At 46.3% G+C, this 24,171-nt stretch overlaps 1 protein-coding gene across 10 annotated transcripts in view; it reads right to left on the reverse strand.

Moving 5' to 3' along the window:
- SLC41A3 (solute carrier family 41 member 3) overlaps nt 1–24,171 on the reverse strand; it is a 90,710-nt gene that overhangs the window by 9,320 nt on the left and 57,219 nt on the right. For 7 of the 10 annotated variants that reach the window (XM_072784831.1, XM_072784825.1, XM_072784826.1 and 4 more), the window contains 6 exons: nt 20,438–20,509; nt 11,796–11,940; nt 8,731–8,877; nt 7,156–7,300; nt 5,934–6,013; nt 3,784–3,918 (listed from right to left, as the gene is read on the reverse strand). In XM_072784831.1, coding sequence (XP_072640932.1) covers nt 3,784–3,918; nt 5,934–6,013; nt 7,156–7,300; nt 8,731–8,877; nt 11,796–11,940; nt 20,438–20,509 — 724 coding nt within the window. The remainder of the gene's footprint in view (nt 1–3,783; nt 3,919–5,933; nt 6,014–7,155; nt 7,301–8,730; nt 8,878–11,795; nt 11,941–20,437; nt 20,510–24,171) is intronic. The other 3 variants (XM_072784830.1, XM_072784832.1, XM_072784833.1) reach the window with 2 other exon arrangements.

Genomic DNA, 24,171 nt, shown 5'->3' on the forward strand with positions numbered 1-24,171 from the left:
AGAATAGAGAATCCAGAAGTGGACCCTCAACTTTATGGTCAACTAATATTTGATAAAGGAGGAAAGACTATCCACTGGAAGAAAGACAGTCTCTTCAATAGATGGTGCTGGGAAAATTGGACATCCACATGCAGAAGAATGAATCTAGACTACTCTCTTTCACCATACACAAAGATAAACTCAAAATGGATGAAAGATCTAAATGTGAGACAAGATGCCACCAAAATGCTAGAGAGAACACAGGCAACACCCTATTTGAACTTGGCCACAGTAACTTCTTACAAGATACATCCATGAAGGCAAAAGAAACAAAAGCAAAAATGAACTATTGGGACTTCATCAAGATAAGAAGCTTTTGCACAGCAAAGGATACAGTCAACAAAACTCAAAGACAACCTACAGAATGGGAGAAGATATTTGCAAATGACGTATCAGATAAAGGGCTAGTTTCCAAGATCTATAAAGAACTTATTAAACTCAACACCAAAGAAACAAACAATCCAATCATGAAATGGGCAAAACACATGAAGAGAAATCTCACAGTGGAAGACATAGACATGGCCTACATGCACATGAGAAAATGCTCTGCACCACTTGACATCAGGGAAATACAAATCAAAACCACAATGAGATACCACCTCACACCAGTGAGAATGGGGAAAATTAACAAGGCAGGAAACCACAAATGTTGGAGAGGATGCGGAGAAAAGGGAACCCTCTTGCTCTGTTGGTGGGAATGTGAAATGGTGCAGCCACTCTGGAAAACTGTGTGGAGGTTCCTCAAAGAGTTAAAAATAGACCTGCCCTATGACCCAGCACTTGCACTGTTGGGAATTTACCCAAAAGATACAGATGCAGTGAAACGCCGGGATACCTGCACCCGATGTTTCTAGCAGCAATGTCCACAATAGCCAAACTGTGGAAGGAGCCTTGGTCCCTATCGAAAGATGAATGGATAAAGACGATGTGGTTTATGTATACAATGGAATATCATTCAGCCATTAGAAACGACAAATACCCACCATTTGCTTCGAGATGGATGGAACTGGAGGGTATTATGCTATGTGGAGTAAGTCAATCGGAGAAGGACAAACATTATATGGTCTCATTCATTTGGGAACTATAAATAGTAGTGAAAGGCAATTAAGGGGAAAGGAGAAAAAATAAGTGGGAAATATCAGTAAGGGAGAGAGAACATGGAAGACTCCTAACTCTGGGAAACAAACTACGGGTTGTTGAAGGCGAGGAGGGCAGGAGGTGGGGGTGACTGCGTGGCGGGCACTGAGGTGGGCACTTGACAGGATGAGCACTGGGTGTTATTCTGTATGTTGGCAAATTGAACACCAGTATAATATAAATTTATTATTAAAAAATAAAATAAAAAGTGGAGAGGAAAGATGATCTGACCAGAGGCCTAGGGACATGACCAACAACACAGAGAGGAGTTCTCTGAGTTGTTTTGGTGTTTGGAGGAAGTTTTGCTTCATATATCCCAGACCAGATGCTGGAGAAGTCAGCAACCCAGAAATTTCAATGGCCACAGACCAAAAAAAAAAAAAAAAAAAAAATCAATAAAAGCCTGCTTCGTCTAACCAAAGAGCCAAAAGAGGGACAGCCAAGCACAACACAAAACTTAGACAACAACTGCTCAATCCAGTCAAACATCACAGGAAAAATGACAGCCCCACTTCCATCAGCAAAGATCCAAGAGGGAGCCTTGACTTCTAGGTGGAATACGGCACTCATCATTTCCAGTTGAGGTGTGATAGAGAAGGCTTAGTGGAAAGTAAGTGGTACTCTGCTTGGTGGTAATGAGACCCCCACCCCATCTTGTATGTGAAGGCCATGTGGGCAGCAATAACAAGGCATCTCTCTCCTTTTCCGTCAGGGTGGTGTCAGACCACCAGCAATGAGGTGCTTCTCTTCCCTCAGTGTGTGAATGGAGATGGTATGGATGGTGGGGGTGGTAGAAATCTGGGATTCTACCCAAACCACTCCCCAGCAGTAAGGAAGCAATGGATTCCATTTCCTTCAGTGGTGCAGTGTCAGGAGAGGGAACTGAAAAAGACTTCGATGAGACCCAGAGTTTTGTAACCTATACCTTGAATGCCTGGGATTCACTCTGAAATCCCTTTTTATAAAAGAAATAAAATTTCAATGTGATGAGAAAGACAACCAACAGACACTAAGAATGAGATGGTGCAGATGGAATTATCTAAAAGCATTTTTAATGGATCCATTATAAAAGTGCTTCAACCAGCATTACAAATATACTTGAAACAAATGATGAAAATAGAAAGTTTTGGTAAAAAACAAAACAAAACAAAGTCTCCAGAAAGAAACAAGATTCAAGGAAGACCCATGTGGAAACTTTATAACTGAAAAAGTACAATAGCCAAAAAACCCAAAACAAATCAATGAAAGGATGAATAGCAGAGTTAGAGAGGGAAGAGGAAAGAATCTGTGAACTTCAAGAAAAAACATGGAAATTAGCCAGTCTGAACAAGAGAGAGTAAATTCGTTGGGGTAAAATCGAACAGAGCTTCAGGGGCTTGTGGGACTGTAACAAAAGATCCCCCATTCATGTCATCAGGATATCAGAGGAAAAGAAGAGAGTGGGGCTGAAAGCATATTTGAAAAAAAAAATCATGGCTCTAAATTTCCCAAATTTGCCAAAAGATAAATCCATGTATTCAAGGAGCTGAGTGAACTCCAAATATAGTAAACCCTAAGAAATCCACACCAATGTGCATCATAACTCAAAGAAGCAAGGAAAAGCCTTGAAATAAACAAAAGATAAATGTCACCCTGTGTATACAATAAAAACAATTTGAATGACAGCAATTTCTCATCAGAACCAGAGAAGTCAGAAGAAAGTGGTACATTTTTCAAGTGCTGAAAAGAACCATCAACCCTGAATTTTACATCCAGCAAAAATATCCTTCTAGGATGTGCCAGCAAACTTATCCTAAAAGAATGGCTAGTATTTGAAACAGAAAGGAAATGATAAAAGAAAATGCAATGGGAGAAAAGATCCAATTTTTAAAAGTAATCAAAAGAAAAAAGACCTGTGATGGTTTCCAGTGGTTCTCAGAATAGAATCCAGTCTCCCTTCCTCAAGCTTCACGGCCCTAAAATAATTAACTCCTCTTTCCCTCTCTGGTCTCAGCTTCCTCCATCCTCTCCCCTGCTCATTATGCTCAGGCCTCACTGGCCTTTCACTTCTTCAGACTTACCAAGCTCCTTCCTGCTTCTTCCTGCTTCCTTTGCTCATGCCGTTCCCCTGCCCCCACCCCCACCTCAAGCACTCCTGCATGCATCCCCCCCACCCTCCCCTCGCACCATCCCCTGCCCCCTATGGTCTTCAGAGAGGAACTTTCTAAACCCAAATCTCAGTATCTCCTGAAATTCCTTTCAATGCACCCTGTGCTTCTGTATTTTAAAAGATACCACAATTTGTAGTTAAAGGTCCCTTTTGTTGGTGTGTTTATCTGCTCTTCTGGACTATGCATATCCCTGTGGGCAAGAATCATGTTTCTCTGACTCATCACTGCACCTAGGACCTGCCAGACCTTCAGTAAATACTTGAATGAATCAGTAAGTCAACTACAGGCAGGGTGGAGAGTCAAGTCTCTGGGAGGAAGAGCTGCGTCCTTGAAGATGATCTGCGCTGAGGTCGGTACTGGTCTTAGGCATCTGTTATTACAGACCAGAGTCCAGTGACAGCAAATTTTACTTGTTTAAAGAAGTGGCTGTGTGGCCTCTGGAACACACCAGACCCACCTGAGGTACAGAACGTGGAGCATGGGTTAGGCCAAAACTGTTTCATCCAGAGGGGTAGGACACCAGGCGTGCTCCACATGTGCAGGTATGTGGAGATCCGGCTGGTCTGGATGGCCACCAGATTGCCACCAACACCTGGGAGGAGGAAAAGAATGTTGTTTCTCTTCCCTTATTTTAAGTCTATGTCCTCCAGAAAGCCTTCCTTGACTGATTCAGCACTGTATCTCTTCTTCATCCCTACCACTTGGTCACAGATCTTGTTTGGCCCCAAGCAAGGGTAAACTGGACTTTGTGAGTGAGGTATCAAGGTGATAACTGCATCTCCTTGACAGCTACCTCTTATGGTGAAGGAAGTATGACCAGCAAAGTAGGTTTTTAACATGTATATGTTGGGCAAAGGGATGAGTGTGAAGGGGGAGGGAGGATGGAGGACAGTGACGGGAAGGTCTATGGAAGGTATCTTGATATGCCACTCAAGGAACCAGATTACAGACTGGAACATCTGAGATCATGAAGGGATATTTTTTACCCTAAGGTGGGAAGGAGACAGAAAAGAAAGTGGGGGACAGCAGCAAGGAAGAGGAGAAAACGGATGCAACAGGTCTGGGGCTTATTGCTGAGGCCCCTGCTTCCACAGTGAGCAGACTGTGCCCACTCTGACAGGACCACGGGGCCCAGGTGACAGAAGCCATGCCAAGGAACCTCTTTAGGGCCAGGATTTGGGGCTGGCCGAGAATGGGTCCAACCCATAGCTATCTCTTTTAGAGGGTGGGCGGACTGCCCCCATTCTATTTCTTCAGCCCCCTGGGGAACAACCCCTCACTGGGCTAGATATGCCCCAGTGGGCTCCAGAGGGAGAAACCAACTGCCCTGGGTACAAAAAATGGTCTACAGGCAGAGCACAGTTGCAGATCTATCTGCTAGACCCTCATGATTTTTAAAAAAATAAAAAAACTTTTAAGAAGTAACTCACATTAATTGCTAGCTTCTCCTAACAAGTCAGGTCAGGCCACTCCAGACCTCCATTCTTGCCAAGCAGCTACTGGCTGGAGCTGAGCAGGCCCCACTCTGTCCACACCAGGAACACGTGCCGCAGTGTGACCTGTTCCCTGCTACTCCTTACCACCCGGTTACTGTCACACCTGCTGAGCGCATTCAAACTACTCATGTGACCCCAGAGGCATCTCACTTGGTGACATCCATGGAAGTCTTTCCAGGTTTTAAACACTGGGGCCTTATCTAGCTACTGCTGCCCTGTAGGTGGCCAGCCCCTTGTGCTGGGAGAAAACCTGCTGGGTGGCCCACTGACACGCAAGGAATAATCACCAGGGCTCCCACAGAAGTAAAGAGGAGGAGTGCTCAAGGGTCTTTGAAGCCTGTTTCTGCAGTCCCAGAGCACCAGGGCCCGGGACCAAGCAAAGTGTGCAGTAAGTCATCATGTTTGGTTCCTCTCCCAACCAGCTGGTCCCATTTACAGATCCTTATCAGAAGCTGGACATGAACCAAGCTTTGGTTAAAAGAGAGGTCCTCACCACAAATGCCCACAGAGTCTAAGCCTAGAACGTGAATCAGTGAAGGGTCAGGTGAAAGACTATGGGAAATGGAGGTGATTCAGGCAAAGCCATCAGCACAAGTCGTCTCTCAGGGGGAGCGGATTCTCACCTCACCCAGAGCATAAATTCATTATTGTCATAGCCTTACTTTTTAAGGAGAAGACTGAAGTCCACATTTTTATGTACAACTGTCTGAGTTTTGAATATCATCAATGAATCTAAGTTTAAAAACATATAAAGCCAAACCATGTCACCCCAGTTCTGAAGGCACCTGCAGTCCGCAGGAGCCAGTAAACCCTGACTAAGACACTGTGTGCTTTCAAGGTGGGGGATTTAGCTCCATGGGAAGCTCAAGTCTCTGCGGTGACTATGAAGAAAAGGGTGTGGGCTGGCGGACAGTAGGCAGGGCTTTCTCCTCGGGGGTCTCCTTCCACCTGAGACAAGCCAACCCAGCAGCCACTGCCCAGCAGAAGCATGGCCATGGCTGTTTCCAGACTCGGCCTCTGAGGGTGTGGGGCCAGATCTCTGAAGGGGCTGCTGTGCAGGTCCCACCACCCCGGCCCAGGGGCCCCAGGTGATGCTGCTGCCAGGACCTACCACAGATGATGGGAGTAAATATGGCCATGCCCTGGTACTGCTGTTTAGAAATAGTCTTGTTCAAGATGAGACCTCCAAAACTGGGGAGAAGGTAGAGGACAAATGGTTAGTTTACCCTTGTAGGTGACCCGCTTCACCCCTATACAGGATGTTTCATCAGCATTGCCCTCTCAGCTTAGTGAATACTTTCCTGACTCCTCCACAAAATCTGTTATAGTTAAGCTAGTTTCCCCAGGGTCCCCTGCACTATGCACACTTGCTGGTCCACCTCTGTTCTGAGCCTCTGCTGTTCCAGAAGGCCCATCAGATAATGTCAGCCCATTAAAAAAGTATGACAAACTCTGTTCCAAGGCCACCTAGCTGGCTGGGCTCTCCCACGTGACAGCGCCTGAACCGCCACTGAAATGCTTGTTTCCTGAGCAGAAAATGGAATCTGCAGGAGCATCCTCATGCTCCTTGTTCTCAAGGATGCCACAAGACCTCACTCCCACCAGCCCCTGTAGCTTAGCAAAGGCTGCCCTGCCCCTCCAGCCCTGGACTGGTTAAATTGGTCCATAAAAGGATCCCAGGAGCTTTCTGGAAGCAACAACATCTAGACCATAACAGTGTCTCCCTGAGATTTACAGTTAGAGAGCACCTCAGAAAAGACTGGGGTGACCCCCATCCAGGTCTACTAACAGAAAGGGCTCTGGAGGATGGAGTTTGAGGGTGGAAGACCTGAACTCAGCTGAAGGGCTCAGGACCACTCATCCCTCAGCCCCCCAGGTCCCGCCAGCTCTGCTGTACAAATGGTGTCCACAGAGCTGTTGCCTTGGAGCCTGCAGCCTTGCAGGGGTGAGGGACTCCCTGCAACCTAGCAGGGATTGAGGCCAGTGAGAGCTCTGGCATCCCATGAGGGGAGACCCAGGGTTCTGTGGCACCATGAGGGGACCATGGCGGCAGTGCACTCAGCTGATATTCCCAGGTTCAGCTCTTCCTGGCTCTCCGGTGCTCCTGAAATTGTAAATAAGACTGCCTCTCAGAATAAGGAAGGCTTAAGGTTCTTGGTGAGAGGGAAAGAGGTGAAGAACAAAGAGGTATGACTCAACTGGCACCATGATCATGGAGGAAGTGAGTGCCACCCTGGCTCCAGCTCTGCAGCTCTTAGGCTACTCTCCTTGTCCACAGGGCTGGGGGTGGCACGGGAAGGGAGAAGGTGGTGGCAGCCCTCACTCACACTCACCTGCTGATGACCATCGCTAAGATGATTGGGAACCACCCGAACTTCAGGATCTTCATGATGGGTGGGTTCTGCTTGGCAATGAGGACCCACATGGGGATCAGGGCCATGAAGCCAATACAGACCAGCGGTGTTAGATATCGATTTTCTGTGGGGAGAGAGGGGATGTGTGCCAGGGCACATGAGCATGGCCTGCTGGGCCATAGCCTAGGCTGCAAAGATGAGGGGTAGGCTGAGAGCTAAGGGTGCTAGAGGTCTGAGGAGACACTTTTGTCCCTGGCAGCTTAAGGTAGACCACCTAACATCTCTCAAAGAATTTTTTACCATCTTATTAAAGCAACTTGGAGAAGCTCCTCTTTGTCCTCACTTCTCTTTTTTGCTATTTTCTTGACATAAGTACCCTCTTCCATCTCCTCCCACCCCAACCTTATTATTATTATTAATGGTGCATTGGTGGAATTGTGACATGGGTGAGTTGTGTGCTCAGCACTTCCCAAGCACAAACTCATTTCATGTTCTCAGCTACTCCTCAGATGGGCATATGTGAGACTACAGTGCAAAGAGGTGGCCCACCGGGATTCAAGCCAACACACAGAAATCAGGACTGAAGCCAGAGTTAATTAATGATGCCAGTCCTGCTGCTGGCTGAGGCCAGCCCAAGGTGACCTTCTTGGCAACCAAGAGTCTCCTAGGGCCCAGAACATGGCCAGCTTTGCAGCTACTCATGCCCTCTGTCCTTTTTCTCAAGCTGGAGTGAGCCATGAAAATGGACTGATGCCACCTGCCCCCTGGCACTCAGGGTTGTGACCATGTTCAGAATCCACACTTAACTAGATCCAAACAATTATGGGTGGCCAGCTTAGGGGGCAAGTGACCACTGTGATGCTCAGAGGGGAGTAGTCATCAGCTGTGCAAACCTAGCCGGTGAGAACCATCTGGCAAGAGGCATGCTGCCTATCTACACGGCCCAGGGTGTGAGCAAAGCTCGGTGCTCCCAGGGCAGACCTGGGGAGACCCGTGGCAGAATCAGGCCCTTGGCCTCGAGGGCTTGTCATATAAGATGTGTCAGTGCCTCCCTCGGCTGCTGACCAGGACACTGGGCTACCTTTGGAGGAGCCGTGGGCCTCTCCTGCCTCACATGGGTACAGAGAGCACAGGCTGCTGCCGCTGCCCATGGCTGTGACATTCGTCCTTGGGAGTCCCTTCCTGGGCTTTGTATGGGTCCAGTGTGAATTGCCTTCCCATGGAACTCTGTTAACCTATGAGGATGCGCTGAAATGGCCAGGCCAGCCTCCAGCCCTCCCTGGCCTCCTCTGGCACCCTTGACCTAAGGCGGAGACTGATAACCTATGTGCCAACCTGAATGGTTGGGAGAGCTTCAGGTACCTGCTGGAGAACACCTCAAACTTGTTGAATGACCTCAGGCTTTGCCTCTGGAAAAGTAGGATTTCTGATCCTACGGCAGACCCCAGAGTTTCCTTTCTGTGTGACGGCTTCCTGATTTGAATGCTGCAAGCTGGGTGCGGACGTTGGACCCAGCTTTGCCTATGGGCCCCTCCTCTCTGGGGCACTCCTTACCTCTGTGTTTATAGAAGAAGCTGCTAACAAAAGCCAGAATGGACAATGTGATGAGGTCCCCCAGGCTGGCAGCAATAGGTGTGGCAATGTTGTCTGGGTTGACTCCGAACTTCCGAGCGCCAATCACTATACAGACCATCAGCATTCCTGCAGAGAAGAAACACAGGAAACTCAAAGCACAGGATGAGAAGGTGGTCAGGGGGCTGCTCGGTAACTCACGTCTAACCACGCAGATCTGGCCTGGAGCCATGCTGCCCTGACACTCCGCTTGACCGCTACACTGGAGCCTGAGAAGGCTGTGCGGGGGCGGGAAGGGGGGGCGGGTAAGACCCCGTGACTTGTGGCTGTAATGTCAAGGAGCAGCCTGAGAGCTTTGATGATACACTCAAACCCATGGGGGAGATAGCAGGAAGGTGATTCCTGGGCTCCCAAAAAACCTAGAATTAGAGACATGAAGTTCACAGCCCTTCACTACAGGAAAAATGACTTTGAAACTGCTCTGAGCAGTGGAGCCCCGGGGGCAGAGCATCGCCTCCTGTGTCCCTTGGCATCCCTGGAGAAACAGGTGCCTCAGTGGGATTGGCCACAGGAGACGTTTGTTAGGAGCAAAGTCTGTGAGAGGGAGTACTGGCAGGGGCAGAGAGTGCTGAGAGAGCCATGGGGTGGCATGTAGGTGGCCCAGGGTAGGAAGAGAGGGAAGGATGTAGAAGCACATGCAGACTGCAGTGCAGTGCCCACAGTGGGGCCGCATCTCTGGGGAACAGGAACCCGGCAAGGTGCAGGCAACAGGTGGCCTCTGCCGGGGAAGGTGGCTGGATTTTCAGGTTTCGTGCTGGAGACCCCCAGGGTCTTACTTCCCATCCCAACCCTGTGTCCTGAGGTGAGTGTCATGTACCATCTTCTAGCCCTCAGCCACTGCCTAGGACTTAATCCACTGGGTCTTTAAGAAGGTACTTTGTATCTTGGCTATTGTTGCTTTAACACTTTACCCGGGATTCTGTAACTCTAAATATAATTATCACCTCAATGCCATACTAACGCTGCCACCACTGGCTTCAGTCTGTGCCTTATTTTGTGACCAGGTCATAGCTACTTTATCTCTTTTGAAATGTCAGTTCTAAGTGAAGTTGAGTCTGTGCAGCTGATGGTCTGGTGACAGTCCCATGGGACTACATAGACACCACGAGATTGAGAGCACTTCCCACCACCTGGCTTTACAGCACAGTCATGCTAAGGTCCCACTATGAGCCACCAGCAATGTTTTGGAATGTCTACACATCTCTGGATCATGAGGCTGAGCTGCACTTCGGTTTCCTCATCTATAAAATGGGAGCTAGAAATGTCATTCTCACAGGGTCCCACAGGAACAGGAGTGCCCTCCTGAATCATCTGATTGTGTTGTTTTCAGAGGAGACTTCCTGTCAAAGATCTCCTGGGCTCTAATTCTCCAGAAGGTATGGCGCACTCATCCTGTTCTTTCCTTGGCCAGACTGGTACACGAACCTGACCAGGAGCACACATCCTACCCAGGGAAGCAGAGTTTGTGGATCTCTTCCTGGGTTTCTGCCCTCCTACCCTCCCTCCTGATTATATATATACATTAACAGAGGAAGGAAGAGAGGCCGCCAAATAACCTGCCACATTATCTTACAGAACACTGAGCTCAAAGGTGTTTTGTGAGCAGTCAGCTGGGGGACAGAAGAGCAAATGCAAATCCAATTTACATTTTCACTTATTCTTTCCTGCACTTGCACACGGTTTGCAAGAGATGGTCAGACATGCAGTCCAGAAGAGAACCAGAATTAAGTCTATTCACTCAGCAAACATTTAAGAGCTGGTAATATGCCTATTTTAGGTACTGAAAATAACCATCAGGCTCTGTACTCATACAGTAAATGTTTGTCGGGTGGAAGAACAGACAGTGCCCAATAAATGAATAAGCATTTGAAGTACACAAACAGGACATGAAAAGAAAGCATAACTGTCAATGGGGACAGGGGAGGGAGGCTTCCCTAGATTTCTGATCAGCGAGGGCTCAGAAAGGAGATACTTGGCACTTTGCTGAAATTATCTATGTGCTCATGTACAGATGTCTCACTCTGCATCAGAATATAAACATCGCAACATGGTGCAGTCACTCAACAGAGCATCCCTAGCACTGCAGCGGTGCCTGGCATGCAGTAGACACTCAGTAAGTGCTGAGTAATGAGTGACTAGGTGACATTCTATGGTAACTGCCCAGTCACTGTGGTTGCCACTGACATGCATGAGCTCCCTGAAGACAGGGTTTTATCTGTCAATGCTTGTGTCTTCCTGCCTTCTGCAAACATGTAGGAAGATCTGATGTGTGGCAGGCAGTGTGATCAGGGCAGAATAGGAGAAGCAGGGCCCCTCTCTGAGGAGCTGACATTTTAGCTAGCAGGTGAGACAGCAAATGAATGGAAAAAGTGGATAATTACAGATTTTCACAAGTGCTATAAAGGTAAATAGGTACATGGTGCAGAAGAGCATGGTGGCAACTGGGGGAAGGGTAGAGGGCAGAATTTGTTCAAAGGTAGTCAGAAAAGACATCTCTGCAGAGATGACATTGAAGTTAAAATCTGAGCCTTGCTCCTCACCCTGACTACAGCCTCCAGAGCCTGCCACAGGCCCATATGCAAAGCCATGCTCAAGAAAAGTTTACAGACTGACTGAATGAATGAATAAGTGAATGGATGGAAGGATGGGTGGATGGATGAATGAGGAGATGAATGTGTCTAATGAGTGAAGTCCAGTTTTTTAAACAAGCAGAGGGAAGAGAAGTGGAGTCAGCAGCTCACTCGGCACACACACCCTGCCTAGGAGCGGACTCATCATCCTCCCTGCCCACCTTTAATTTAACAGGGGTCTTAGAAACCCAACAGGCTCTCCTCCTTACCCTGGCAGGACAGGTGAGGCTTCATCATCGGCACTCCCATCTTTCACATCTCAAGGAATTGAAACAAAGAGCTGAGAGCAGAACACTGAGGAATGGGGCAGGGAGAGATCCAGGAGAGGGTGGTCACTGGGGCGGGGGCACAGCTCACCAAGGGCGAACGCGGCGAGGAAGGCAGTGATGACGCTGCTGGCACACAACAACTCCACCTTTGCAAAGTCTAACTCCTCCCTAGACACAGCACCCAGCAGCAGGGCAGCCACAGCAGCCAGGAGCCCCACAACTGTGGCCTGCACCTGTCAGGGCAGAAATCAGAAACATGAAGGAAGGTGCCTCTGACCACCATTGCTTCTCTCTGCCTTTCACTCCGCCTCCTCTCTGACCTGGAGATGTCAGTATGCCACTCATCACTACCTCCCTTCCCTTGCCCTAAAATCTGCCAGTGGCCCCTCCAACCTGGGAAAGACAAAGACTGACACCTTGCTTCAATCCAACTCCCTTGAAAACTACTGTTTTCCTATTCTGCAGCTAGTTCAGTGCTATCTTCCATCAGGAAATCTTAATCCTTTCCTCAGCCCTTGGCCAAGGGCCCCAAGTCTCTTGCTCATGGCTCCTCTCACTGCTCTGGGCAAAAAGTGCTCTGTAATCTCCAGCTACCCAGACAACCAACCTCCCCTACAAGGTGAAAACATTCCACGACCCACAGTTACACCTTGGGAGTCTCTGTGCACACTTTCCATCTCTCTCCCTGACTTTCCTTCCTAGGCACCTGCCCTGTGTGCTAGTATTCCCCTTTCTCTACATTCTCCTCAATCCTAGCTGCAGTTCCCATCTCATCTCATCTCAGTGGAGACACAGCACTGCCACTTACTCAAGCCAGTACTGTGAGGTGCAGGTCGGAATATCAGATACTGGCATCTGTTATCAGTACAGCTGACCCTTGAACAACATAGGCATTAGGGGCACTGACATGCTGTGCAGTTGAAACCTGTGTATAACTTGTGACTCCCCCAAAACTTAACTACTCATAGCCTACTATTGACCAGAAGCCTTACCATAACATAAAGTCAATTAACACATATTTTGTGTGTTATGTGTTTTACATACTGTATTCTTACACTAAAGTAAGCTAGAGAAGAGAAAATTAAGAAAATCATAAGGAATCATACATCTATGGTACTATATTTATTGAAACAAATCTGTACAGAAACAGACCTGCACGGTTCAAACCTGTGTCAACCAAGGGTCAACTGTAATTCAAATGTCTCAATGGAAACATGCTGTGTTATTAAAGAAGGTTGAATAAACAGGGAACTCTACCATATATGTGGATGAAAAATGTTCCCCAAGTTAGCCTATGTAATTCCCATCAAAGTCCCAACAAGACTTTTCATGGCACTTAACAACTCATCTTAAAATTCACAAAGATGAGTAGATGTACAAGAACAGCCAAGACAATTTGAAAAAAAGAAAAATATAAAGAGGAAGTTAGGGCATATTCATTATCAAGACATAGTTTTGGGAGGCGGGGCAAGATGGCGGAAGAGTAGGGTCCCCAAGTCACCTGTCCCCTAGCTAACTTTCAAATGATCCTGAAAACCTATGAATTCAGCCTGAGATTTAAAGAGAGAACAGCTGGAATGTTACAGTGAGAAGAGTTCACGCTTCTATCAAGGTAGGAAGACAGAAAAAACTAAATAAATAAAAAAGCATCCAAGGGGGAGGGGCCCCACGAGGACCCGGGCTAAGGCTGCCCGGCCAGTGCCCCCAGGACAGGAAAGCCCAGGCCCGGAGAAGCAGGAGCTTTACGAACCTTACCGGACAGAAAGGTGCTCACAGGGAGCTGGGGCAGGACCCCAGGAGGGGCAGGGTTGCCCGCAGGCTCCCAGGGGCACGAACAGAGGATCTGCGCCCCGGGGAGAGCGCACAGACCCCACCCCTGAGCTCCCTTACGGGCTGCAGCGCACGCCGCCCCGGGGGTCCCAGCAGCAGCTGGGGGTGGGGCGACTACGGTGGCGGCTCCACGCGGGGGAGCTGCGCGGCCCTGGGAGCGTGATTCTAGCAGCGCAAGCCCCGGAGCCCAGGGCGCCGGGGACACAGCCCAAGATCTGGCGCTCCCCCCGGGATGGGCAGAGGCTGGGAGGGCCCAGGACAGCGAGGACGCTCCTGCCCCCGAGCTGTGCAGATCGGCGCCCCCCTCTCCCCCGAGAGCATCCAGGTCCCTGCGGAGTGAGAGCTCTGGTAGTTACTGCGGGAGCTGACTCCAGGGCAGGAGAGCTGGCCGCCAGCACTGTTGTTGCTCCTCCTGGTGTCACCATTTATACCTGGGACTGAGCAGGGGCCTCACAGGATAAACAACTCCCACTGAGCTGTGCACCTGGCACGGGGCTGGGCAGCTCCCCCAGGTGCCCACACCTGAGAATCAGCAACAGGCCCCTCCCCAGAAGACCAGCTGGAAGGACTGGGGAAAAGCAAGTTATTGACCAAGCAGCACTGGAAAGTTCCAGGGGAAGTTGAGGGATTTACAGTATATAGAATCAGAGGATACTCCCCCTCGTTTTTTGTTTTCTGTTTGCTTCCCCACCCCTTTTTTATTTTTTTTTCTTCTTCTTTTTCTTTTCTTCTTCTTCTTCTCTCTTTTTCTCCTTTTTCCAGTACAACTTGTTTTTGGCTACTCTGCACTGAGCAAAATTACTAGAAGGAAAACCTCACCTCAAAAGAAAGAACCAGAAACAGTCCTCTCTCCCCCAGTGTTACAAAATCTGGATTACAATTCAATATCAGAAAGCCAATTCAGAAGCACAATTATAGAGCTACTGGTGGCTCTAGAAAAAAGCATAAAGGATTCAAGAGACTTCATGATGGCAGAATTTAGATCTAATCAGGCAGAAATTAAAAATCAATTAAATGAGATACAATCCAAACTAGAGGTCCTAAGACGAGGGTTAATGAGTTAGAAGAACGAGTCAGTGACATAGAAGACAATTTGATGGCAAGGAGGGAAACTGAGGGAAAAAGAGAAAAACAATTAAAAGATCATGAGGATAGGTTAAGGGAAATATATGACAGCCTCAGAAAGAAAAATCTACATTTAATTGGGGTTCCCGAGGACACCGAAAGGGACAGAGGTCCAGAATATGTATTTGTATGTATTTCATAGCTGAAAACTTTCCTAATCTGGGAATGGAAACAGGCATTCAGATCCAGGAAATAGAGAGATTCCCCCCTAAAATAAATAAACACCGCTCAACACCTCAACATTTAATAGTGAAGCTTGCAAATTCCAAAGATAAAGAGAAGATCCTTAAAGCAGCAAGAGACAAGAAATCTCTAATATTTATGGGGACAAATATTAGATTAACAGCAGATGTCTCCACAGAGACCTGGCAGGCCAGAAAGGGCTGGCAGGATATATTCAGGGTCCTAAATGAGAAGAACATGCAGCCAAGAATACTTTATCCAGCAAGGCTCTCATTCAGAATAGAAGGAGAGATACGGAGCTTCCAAGATATGCAAAAACTGAAAGAATATGTGACCACCAAGCCAGCTCTGCAAGAAATACTAAGGGGGATGCTGTATTAGAATGAGGAAGTCAAAGGGAACAATCCATAAAAACAGGGACTGAATAGATATCATGATGACCGTAAATTCATATCTTTCAATAGTAACTCTGAACGTGAATGGGCTTAATGACCCCATCAAAAGGTGCAGGGTTTCAGACTGGATAAAAAAGCAGGACCCATCTATTTGCTGTCTACAAGAGTTTAATTTTAGACATAAGGACACCTACAGCCTGAAAATAAAGGGTTGGAGAACCATTTACCATTCAAATGGTCCTCAAAAGAAAGCAGGGGTAGCCATCCTTATATCAGATGAATTAAAGTTTATCCCGAAGATGGTAGTAAGAGATGAAGAAGGACACTATATCATACTTCAAGAATCTATCCAAAAGAGGACCTGAAAATCATGAATATTTATGCCCCGAATGTGGGAGCTGCCAAGTATATCAATTAATAACCAAACTTAAGACACACTTAAGATAATAATACACTTATAGTTGGTGACTTGAATGTAGTGCTTTCTACAATCGACAGATCTTCTACACACAACATCTCCAAAGAAACAAGTTTTTTTTAATAATAAATTTATTTTTTATTGGTGTTCAATTTACCAACATACAGAATAACACCCAGTGCTCATCCCATCAAGTGCCCCCCGCAGTGCCCGTCACCCATTCACAAACCCCCCCCCCCTGCCCTCTTCCCCTTCCATCAACCCCTAGTTCGTTTTCCAGAGTTAGGAGTCTTTATGTTCTGTCTTAAATGATACACTGGAATAGATGGATTTCAAGATATTTACAGAACTTTACATCTAAATGCAACTGAATACACATTCTTCTCAAGTGCACATGGAACTTGCTCCAGAATAGACCACATACTGGGTCACAAATCAGGTCTTAACCAGTACCAAAAGATTGGGATCATCCACTGAATATTTTTAGATCATAATGCTTTGAAATTAGAACTAAATCACAAGAAGAAGTTTGGAAGGATTTCAAACATGTGGAGGTTAAGGACCATCCTGCTATAAGATGAAAGGGTCAACCAGGAAATCAGGGAAAAATTAAAAGGATTCATGGAAACTAAAGAGAATGAAGATACAACCGTTCAAAATATTTGGGATACAGCAAAAGAGGTCCTGAGGGGGAAATACATCGCAATACAAACATCCGTCCAAAAACTGGAAAGAATTCAAATACAAAAGCTAAACTTGCACCTAAAGGAGCTAGGGAAAAAACAGCAAATAGATCCTACACCTAGCAGAAGAAGAGAGTTCATAAAGATTCGAGCAGAACTCAACGAAATCAAGACCAGAAGAACTGTGGAACAGACCAACAGAACCAGGAGTTGGTTCTTTGAAAGAATTAATAAGATACATAAACCATCAGCCAGCCTTATTAAAAAGAGGAGAGAGAAGACTCAAATTAATAAAATCATGAATGAGAAAGGAGAGATCACCACCAACACTAACGAAATACAAACGATTTTAAAAACATATTATGAACAGCTATACACCAATAAATTAGGCAATCTAGAAGAAATGGACACATTCCTGGAAAGCCACAAACTACCAAAACTGGAACAGGAAGAAATAGAAAACCTGAACAGGCCAATAACCAGGGAGGAGATTGAAGCAGTCATCAAAAACCTCCCAAGACACAAAAGTCCAGGGCCAGATGGCTTCCCTGGGGAATTCTATCAAACGTTTAGAGAAGAAACCATACCTATTCTCCTAAAGCTGTTTGGAAAGATAGAAAGAGATGGAGTACTTCCAAACTGGTTCTATGAGGCCAGCATCACCTTCATTCCAAAACCAGACAAAGACCCCACCAAAAAGGAGAATTCTAGACCAATATCCCTGATGAAAATGGATGCAAAAATTCTCAACAAAATACTAGCGAATAAGATCCAACAATACATTAAGAAGATTATTCACCATGACCAAGTGGGATTTATCCCCGGGATGCAATAAAAAATAAATTTATTATTAAAAAAATTTTTTTAAATGAACATCAATCAAAAATAAATTATTAAAAAATGGAAAAAATACACATTAAGAAATATATGGGAAAATGGTTCTCCTATACATAGATGGTAAAACTGATATAGGAATTTGTGGGGGGGTGGTAAGTCTGGCTACAATTTATCCATATACTTTATGTTCTAGCACCTTCCCAGGAAAACATTCACATATGTGAATAAAGAACCAGGTAATAGTGATAATGATGACTGGAGCTGATATTTACTAAGTGCTTACTATCTGCTAGTCTAAGTGATTTTCCATTCATTAAGTCACTTTAAAAGCACAAGTTATGGAATTATATGTACAGTGCAATACATTATATGTACAGTGCAATACATTTTATGCTTAAAAACACAGAAAGTTGTATCATGTATTGTCTATGGGCACATACTTATATCAGCAAATGCAGAAAGCCGTTCAGAAGAATACTTTTAATGCTGGTGAGGTTATGGAGAAACTAATAATTGAAATATTAATACTGTTGCTATTACTTGCTATTAAGAATTCAAATATTTCATAATCCTTTTTTGAAAAATCCAGAACTTTAAATTGTTCAAACCTTGTGAACTTGTGGGAAGAGCTCTTAAGAAGTACATGCAAAAAGAGAACAATTTCATTGCAGTATAATTTGTCGAGTAGAAGCCTACAAACATTTGCAGGTGCATCCTCATGGTGACAATCAAATGAAGTGGAACAGGGCTGAGTTTGGACAGTTTGCATTGGCCCTTCCAGACCAGCTCTGCGTGGGCCCTACAAGTTGTTAAATATTGTGGGTATATTTGTTTTTTTTAAGAGTTTTTTTAAAATTTATTTATTCATGAGAGACAGAGAGAGAGGCAGGCAGAGACATAGGCAGAGGGAGAAGCAGGCTCCATGCAGGGAGCCAGATGTGAGACTCGATCCTGGTTCTCCAGGATCACATGCTGGGCCGAAGGCAGATGCTCAACTGCTGAGCCACCCAGGAGTCCCTGTGGGTATATTTGTGATAGAATACAGTTATTAAAAGCTCAATTATGAAACTTATTGTACCACTTATGATTCAGTGTTAAGCTTTTCTAAAAATGGAAGAGAAAAAATTATATCCATGCATGATCAGGACAATATCCAAGCCAGTGCCTGGCCCAGAGTGGGACTTAATGAATGCTAAGAATCAATCAGGGGATCCCTGGGTGGCTCAGTGGTTTGGTACCTGCCTTTGGCCCGGGGCGTGATCCTGGGGTCCTGGGATTGAGTCCCGCATTGAGCTCCCAGCATGGAGTCTGTTTCTCCCTCTGCCTGTGTCTCTGCCTCTCTCTCTCCCTCTCTATCATAAATAGATAAATAAATCTTTTTTTTTAAAAAAAGCATCAATCATGCAGAAATGTGCACACCTATGGACCAGGATTCGATGACTGAGGGGTTTGTTACCTGCCCCTTTCCAGACCCTCTGTTAAGGGTATCAGGAGCATCTCATTTAGTCTCCAAAGTTCTTTAGCCACAGGCCATGGGCCTGGCCCACATGACTCAGCTCAAGTGGAGAAGGCAGACATCTAAACACAGAATTGCAACCAGGGCCACCCCAGCAGCATGTGCAAGGCCCCAAAGAGTACCCAGTGTCGAGCTGGACCTGAGACCCAACTGGAGCTTCACTGCCGGGAGAACAGAAGAGAAAGGACAGTCCAAGGAGAGACAACCACATATGCAAAGGAACATGAGGCTGTAGGACAGGACCAGACCAGGAGCATCTCTGAAAACAACCAGCAACAGAACTTTAGGAGAAGGATTCTTGATGAGGTTTAGGATTTAGAAAAGGTCACTCAGGTGGCCATCCAGAGGAGGACTGGAGAGGAAGAAGCCTGGGACAGAACAGTGAAGAGGTTTTCAGTCAGTGAGGCCAGAGACCAAGAGGCCAAGGTGAGGAGGAAAAGCAAGGCTGATTCAAGCACAACTCAGAGGCAGACTCCTCAGCAAGTGGACATAAGGATGAAGAGCAGAGAGATTCTGAGGGCAACTTGGTCTCTAGCCTGGTTAATGGGCCCAGCAACCATGATTGTGAGACTACCACAAGCTGGCCAGGTGCGACAGCCCTCCACAATTAACATTTCACAATGGCCCATCTTATACATAAGATGAGGTGACTTGCCCAAGGGCCACCAGCTGGTCAACCTCCAAAATGAGCTTTCAACCAACAAACTCTTTAGGGTTGGGAACTTCACTAGAGAGGAGTGTGAGAAGATGAGGTGATGAGGCCAGATCTGGCTAAGCTGTTTCGGGGATGCTTCTGGGACAGGTAGATGGAGATGCCCAGTGGGCAGCTAGAAATAGGGACTCTGGAACTCAGGTGAACTAATTCGATAGAGACATACAGCTAAGCAAATCTTGTGTGTCCTGCACAAGGCCACCCAGTTGATAAATGACAGCCTTAACTCCAGGCCCATCTGATCTGAGTCTGGGTTGTTTTAGTGGCCAAATAATCCCATAGGATCTGGATGAAGCCACTTATTCTCCTGCCTTGAACCAACCTCTTCTCAGTTTCCCCATGCCCCAGACTTCCTGACTCTGTAATACTCTGAGATTCCGAGGATGAGAATTTAGCCCAATGAGGGTCTGCTAGAAGGAGGTACAAGTCTGACTGAGCATGAAACATTTAAGGGACAAAGGCATAGAGGAAGGGGGGTAAAGTATCCTGCAAAGGCTAAAAGGAACAGGCTGAGAGGCAGGATGGTGACCTAGGAGGACCCTCCAGGCAGGAAGAATCACAGATGCTCTAGAAAAAGTAAGTAGGATCATGTGTATGAGGTGAGCAGAAGGTATGCCAATTAGGATGTCAGTGACCTTGGCAAGCACAACTTGAGTCAAAATAGGGGGAAGAGAGAGCTGTTAGCTCCATCCAGGCTATGAGAAAGAGGAGTGAGCAAGTACAGGTAAATCTTTCAATAAGCCAGTCTTAAAAGACAGGTGGGGGTGGTCGCTAGAGAGACCTTAGGTTCCTAGAAGCAGCATCTACTTTCAGGTAGACATGCTGGTGCCCTGTAGTTGAGCTGAGCCTCCAGGTGCTGTATGAGTGTGGTCTGGTAGGTGCAGGGTGGACAGGTAGCCCATTCCCGAAGTTCAGTCCAGAATGCAGGGATAAGCACTTACTTAGTTGTCACCTTTCCTATCTGGAGCAGGCCTGGCAGATTCAAAAGCAGGGAGGAGGAGATTCATCAATTGGACAAAGGAGAGAGTCACCTGAATAAGGGCGAGGTTACTGCTGATCACTCTGTGCTGCTCCTGGGGATCATCAATTTGTCCAGTGTTGGCCTAAGATGGAGAGAAAATGACAAAGGGTAAGACTGGCCAGGCACAAAGCCAGGCCAAGCCTTCCTGGAAAAGGCAGTCTCTCAGGAGAGAAATCAGCAAATATCATTTCATTGACATTAGAACAAGTTATTCTGGCCAGCTTTCAAAACTGGGGGTGGGAAACATAAGGACAGAAGTCCTTTTAAGAATAAGATGGTGTCACAGACCATCTCTCCCATGCTCAAGTACACATGACATTCCAGGGCCACCTGACTCTCAAGCTCATCCACAGACAGCAAGGAGAAGACTCCTGCTAGGAAGCCAGCTTGTGCCGTCAGCCAGGTCTTTGGCCACGTTCTCCCCAACACCCACAATTCCCTTCTTCCCCCCCTCCAGCAAGTCACATCTCAGATGACCACTAATCACCCCAACATGACCCCTGCAAATCATCCCATTTAAGAAATGCTTAAATATTTCTTCTCTCAGGATAAAAAAACAAGATCAGAAATATGATTTCTTCCTTTGAAAATGGTAGTCAGCTCCTAACTTCATAGCACTTGCCAGCAAAATTTGGGACATAGATAAATATATTTTCCTAGCTCCTTTGTACTGAGTTCATGAAGTTCCTGAACTCCAAGGGAAAAATGGAATTACTTTTCATGAACAAATAAGGGGATACTTTTGTTTTTGGCATGATGGACTCCTCAGATGCACCAAGGAACACCTATGGAGTCCCAGGCGACTCTTCCTTCACAAATAGACAGGTACCCACCTCAGGGGTGCTCACAGGGACAAGGGACCAAGGTGGAGCAGAACACAGCCACAGAGCTGCCCTGTGCCAAACAGCAGGCTTGTTTCCATTCTCTGCTCCCCACTGTACTAGGTGCTTACTGGACTCCGTATGCCTGTTTGTTGTTTCCTATCAGTCAGCCAACTCCAACTCTAGTTCTCTTCAGTTAAGGGGTGCTACTGGCCCATGACCCCTGAGTATGAATCAGAAAGGCATTCCTTCTCAAGATGTGATATTTCCAAGTCGAGGCTAAACAGGAAAGAGAGTGTTACTAAGAGGTGCAGGAGGAGGAGGGGAGGGCTGGGGAGCTAGCAGACCTCATAGAGATGAGGAAGGAAGAGCAGTAGAGGGAAGGAAGCCGTGAGAAGAGGTAGAATGTTAAGTAATAGGATTTTGGAGCATGTGTAAGTATTTCAAGACCAGGCACGGGGCCTGGGCAGCTGAAGTGGAATGGAGGTGAACATCACTGGAGAGGAAGCTGTCCAAAAATTGGGAGGCTTGGGTTTGGGGTGAGTTATCTATGTGGATGCTGAGATAGTCCAGGATGCTGGTGGGATTTGGTGTGAACATCGTTATATGGTCCATTTTCTAGGACTGTGGAGGAACTTATTAAGCCAGTAAGAGGCAGAGAAGGAAGCAGGGCAAGATAGTGAAGACCAGGCCAGTAGGATAAACCACAGGGAGGAGACCCAGGGGCCAGGTCTCAATCAAGGAGATGGACACAGCTCTACCCTGGAATGGCAGTCCCAGAGATGTTAGGGTAAGAGTTGGAGCAACAAAGCCAGTCTAGGGGCACCTGGGTGGCTCAGCAGTTGAGCATCTGCCTTTGACTCAAGTCATAATCCGGGGGTCCTAGGATTGAGTCCTGCATCAGGCTCCCTGCGGGGAGCCTGCTTCTCCCTCTGCCTGTGTCTGCCTCTGTCTCTCATGAATAAAAAAATAAAATCTTTAAAACAAACAAACAAACAAAAACAAACAAACAAAGCCAGCCTAAGCACAGGCTTGGTAACATTTGCTAAGAATGCAAAGAGAAAATCAGTGAAAGTTGGGGCATCTATTAGAGTGACCAACTTAGATTCACCTCAGCAGAAGAGGTTGGGGAGGCCCTTCCCAAATGTGCATTTAGATCACATACACTTGAACATTTTAAAACGCCTTTTAATGTCTAACAGGCATAGGTTTCTATGTGAAATCCTATGGGATCCTATCAAAGTTTTAGGTTTTCTAAAGTTTTCCTTACTGGCTGCATCAAACAGGCTGTTTTCATAGATTCAGACTGTGATGATGAAAGGTACCCTCCAGGTACTTCCCTGGGTCTGGATTGTGCCTGGAAGGCTGACACATAGAGCTGCATATACAAGCTCCCTTGCCTTGCTGTTTCTGGTTGGTTCTGACCAATGGGAGTCATGGAAAGGCCCCAGCAGGACAGCAAAGGTGAGAATGGGGTAGGTGTATCTCTGTGTACTTCCCGCTGCCCCGTGGCTGTGTTCCTTCACACAGACCTTCAGCTCCAGCCAAATGGCCCTCTCCTACAACTGACAGGTTGTAGGTTCAGCTCTCCAGGGTTCTGAGAACCATCCCCACTCCCACCTATCCTCTTGCCCCTTTAGGCCTAGACTAATCATCACTTCCTGTTGTTGCCAGTCCTGGGTGCTTTACTGCACCTTGATGGCTTCCCATAACCCTGTCCAGAACTTGGTCAATAAACTGTTCATTGAACTCTGCCTCAAATCCCATCAGTATGTTCCACCTCTAGTGGTCCTTTTGTTTTATTTTGCTCTATTCTTCTTTTTTCCTTTATTTTCTGGCCTCTGAACTCTTCGGAGTTCTCTAGGGTGTATTTTACATAGGACGTGGTTAATATTTTTGACTCAGCCCGCTCATACAGTCACTCTACACTGGACAAAATGACTAGAAGGAAGAATTCACCACAAAAGAGCAAACCAGAAGCAATACTCTCTGTCACAGAGTTACTGAATGGGGATTCAAATACAATGTCAGAAATTCAATTCAGAAGTACGACTATAAAGTTACTGGTGGCATAAAGGACTCTAGAGACTCTGTTACTGCAGAACTGAAACCTAATCAGGCTTAAAGATAGTTTAACTGAGATTCAATCCAAACTGGATGCTTTAACTGCTAGGGTTAATTAGGTGGAAGAGTGAGTGACATAGAAGACAATTTGATGGCAAGTAAGGAAGCTGAGGAAAAAGATAAAAACAATTAAGAGCCCATGAGGAAAGCCTTAGGGAAATAAATGATAGCTTGAGAAGGAAAACTATACATCTAATTTGGATTCCAGAAGAGGCTGAGAGAGAGAGAGAGAGAGAGAGAGAGAGAGAACCACAAAGTATATTTGAATAAGTCATAGCTGAGAACCTCCCTAATATGGGGAAGGAAACAGATATTCAGACCCAACAGATAGAGGACCCCCCAAAAAATCAATTAAAAATGTTCAACACCTCACCTCGACACTTAATAGTGAAACTTGCAAATTTCAAAGATAAAGAGAAAATTCTTAAACTCAACAGCAAAGAAAAAAACAGTCCAATCATGAAATGGGCAAAAGACATGAACAGAAATTTCACCAAAGAAGACATACACGTGGCCAACAAACACATGAGAAAACGCTCTGCATCACTGGCCATCAGGAAATACAAATCAAAACCACAATGAGATACCACCTCACACCAGTGAGAATGGGGAAAATTAACAAGACAGGAAACAACAAATGTTGGAGAGGATGTGGAGAAAGGGGAACCCTCTTGCACTGTTGGTGGGAATGTGAACTGGTGCAGCCACCCTGGAAAACTGTGTGGAGGTTCTTCAAAGAGGTAAAACTAGAACTGCCCTATGACCCAGCAATTGCACTGCTGGGGATTTTCCTGTCCCC

The sequence above is a fragment of the Canis lupus genome, chromosome 19, assembly GCF_048164855.1.
Source record: "Canis lupus baileyi chromosome 19, mCanLup2.hap1, whole genome shotgun sequence".
Classification (NCBI taxonomy): Eukaryota; Metazoa; Chordata; class Mammalia; order Carnivora; family Canidae; genus Canis; species Canis lupus.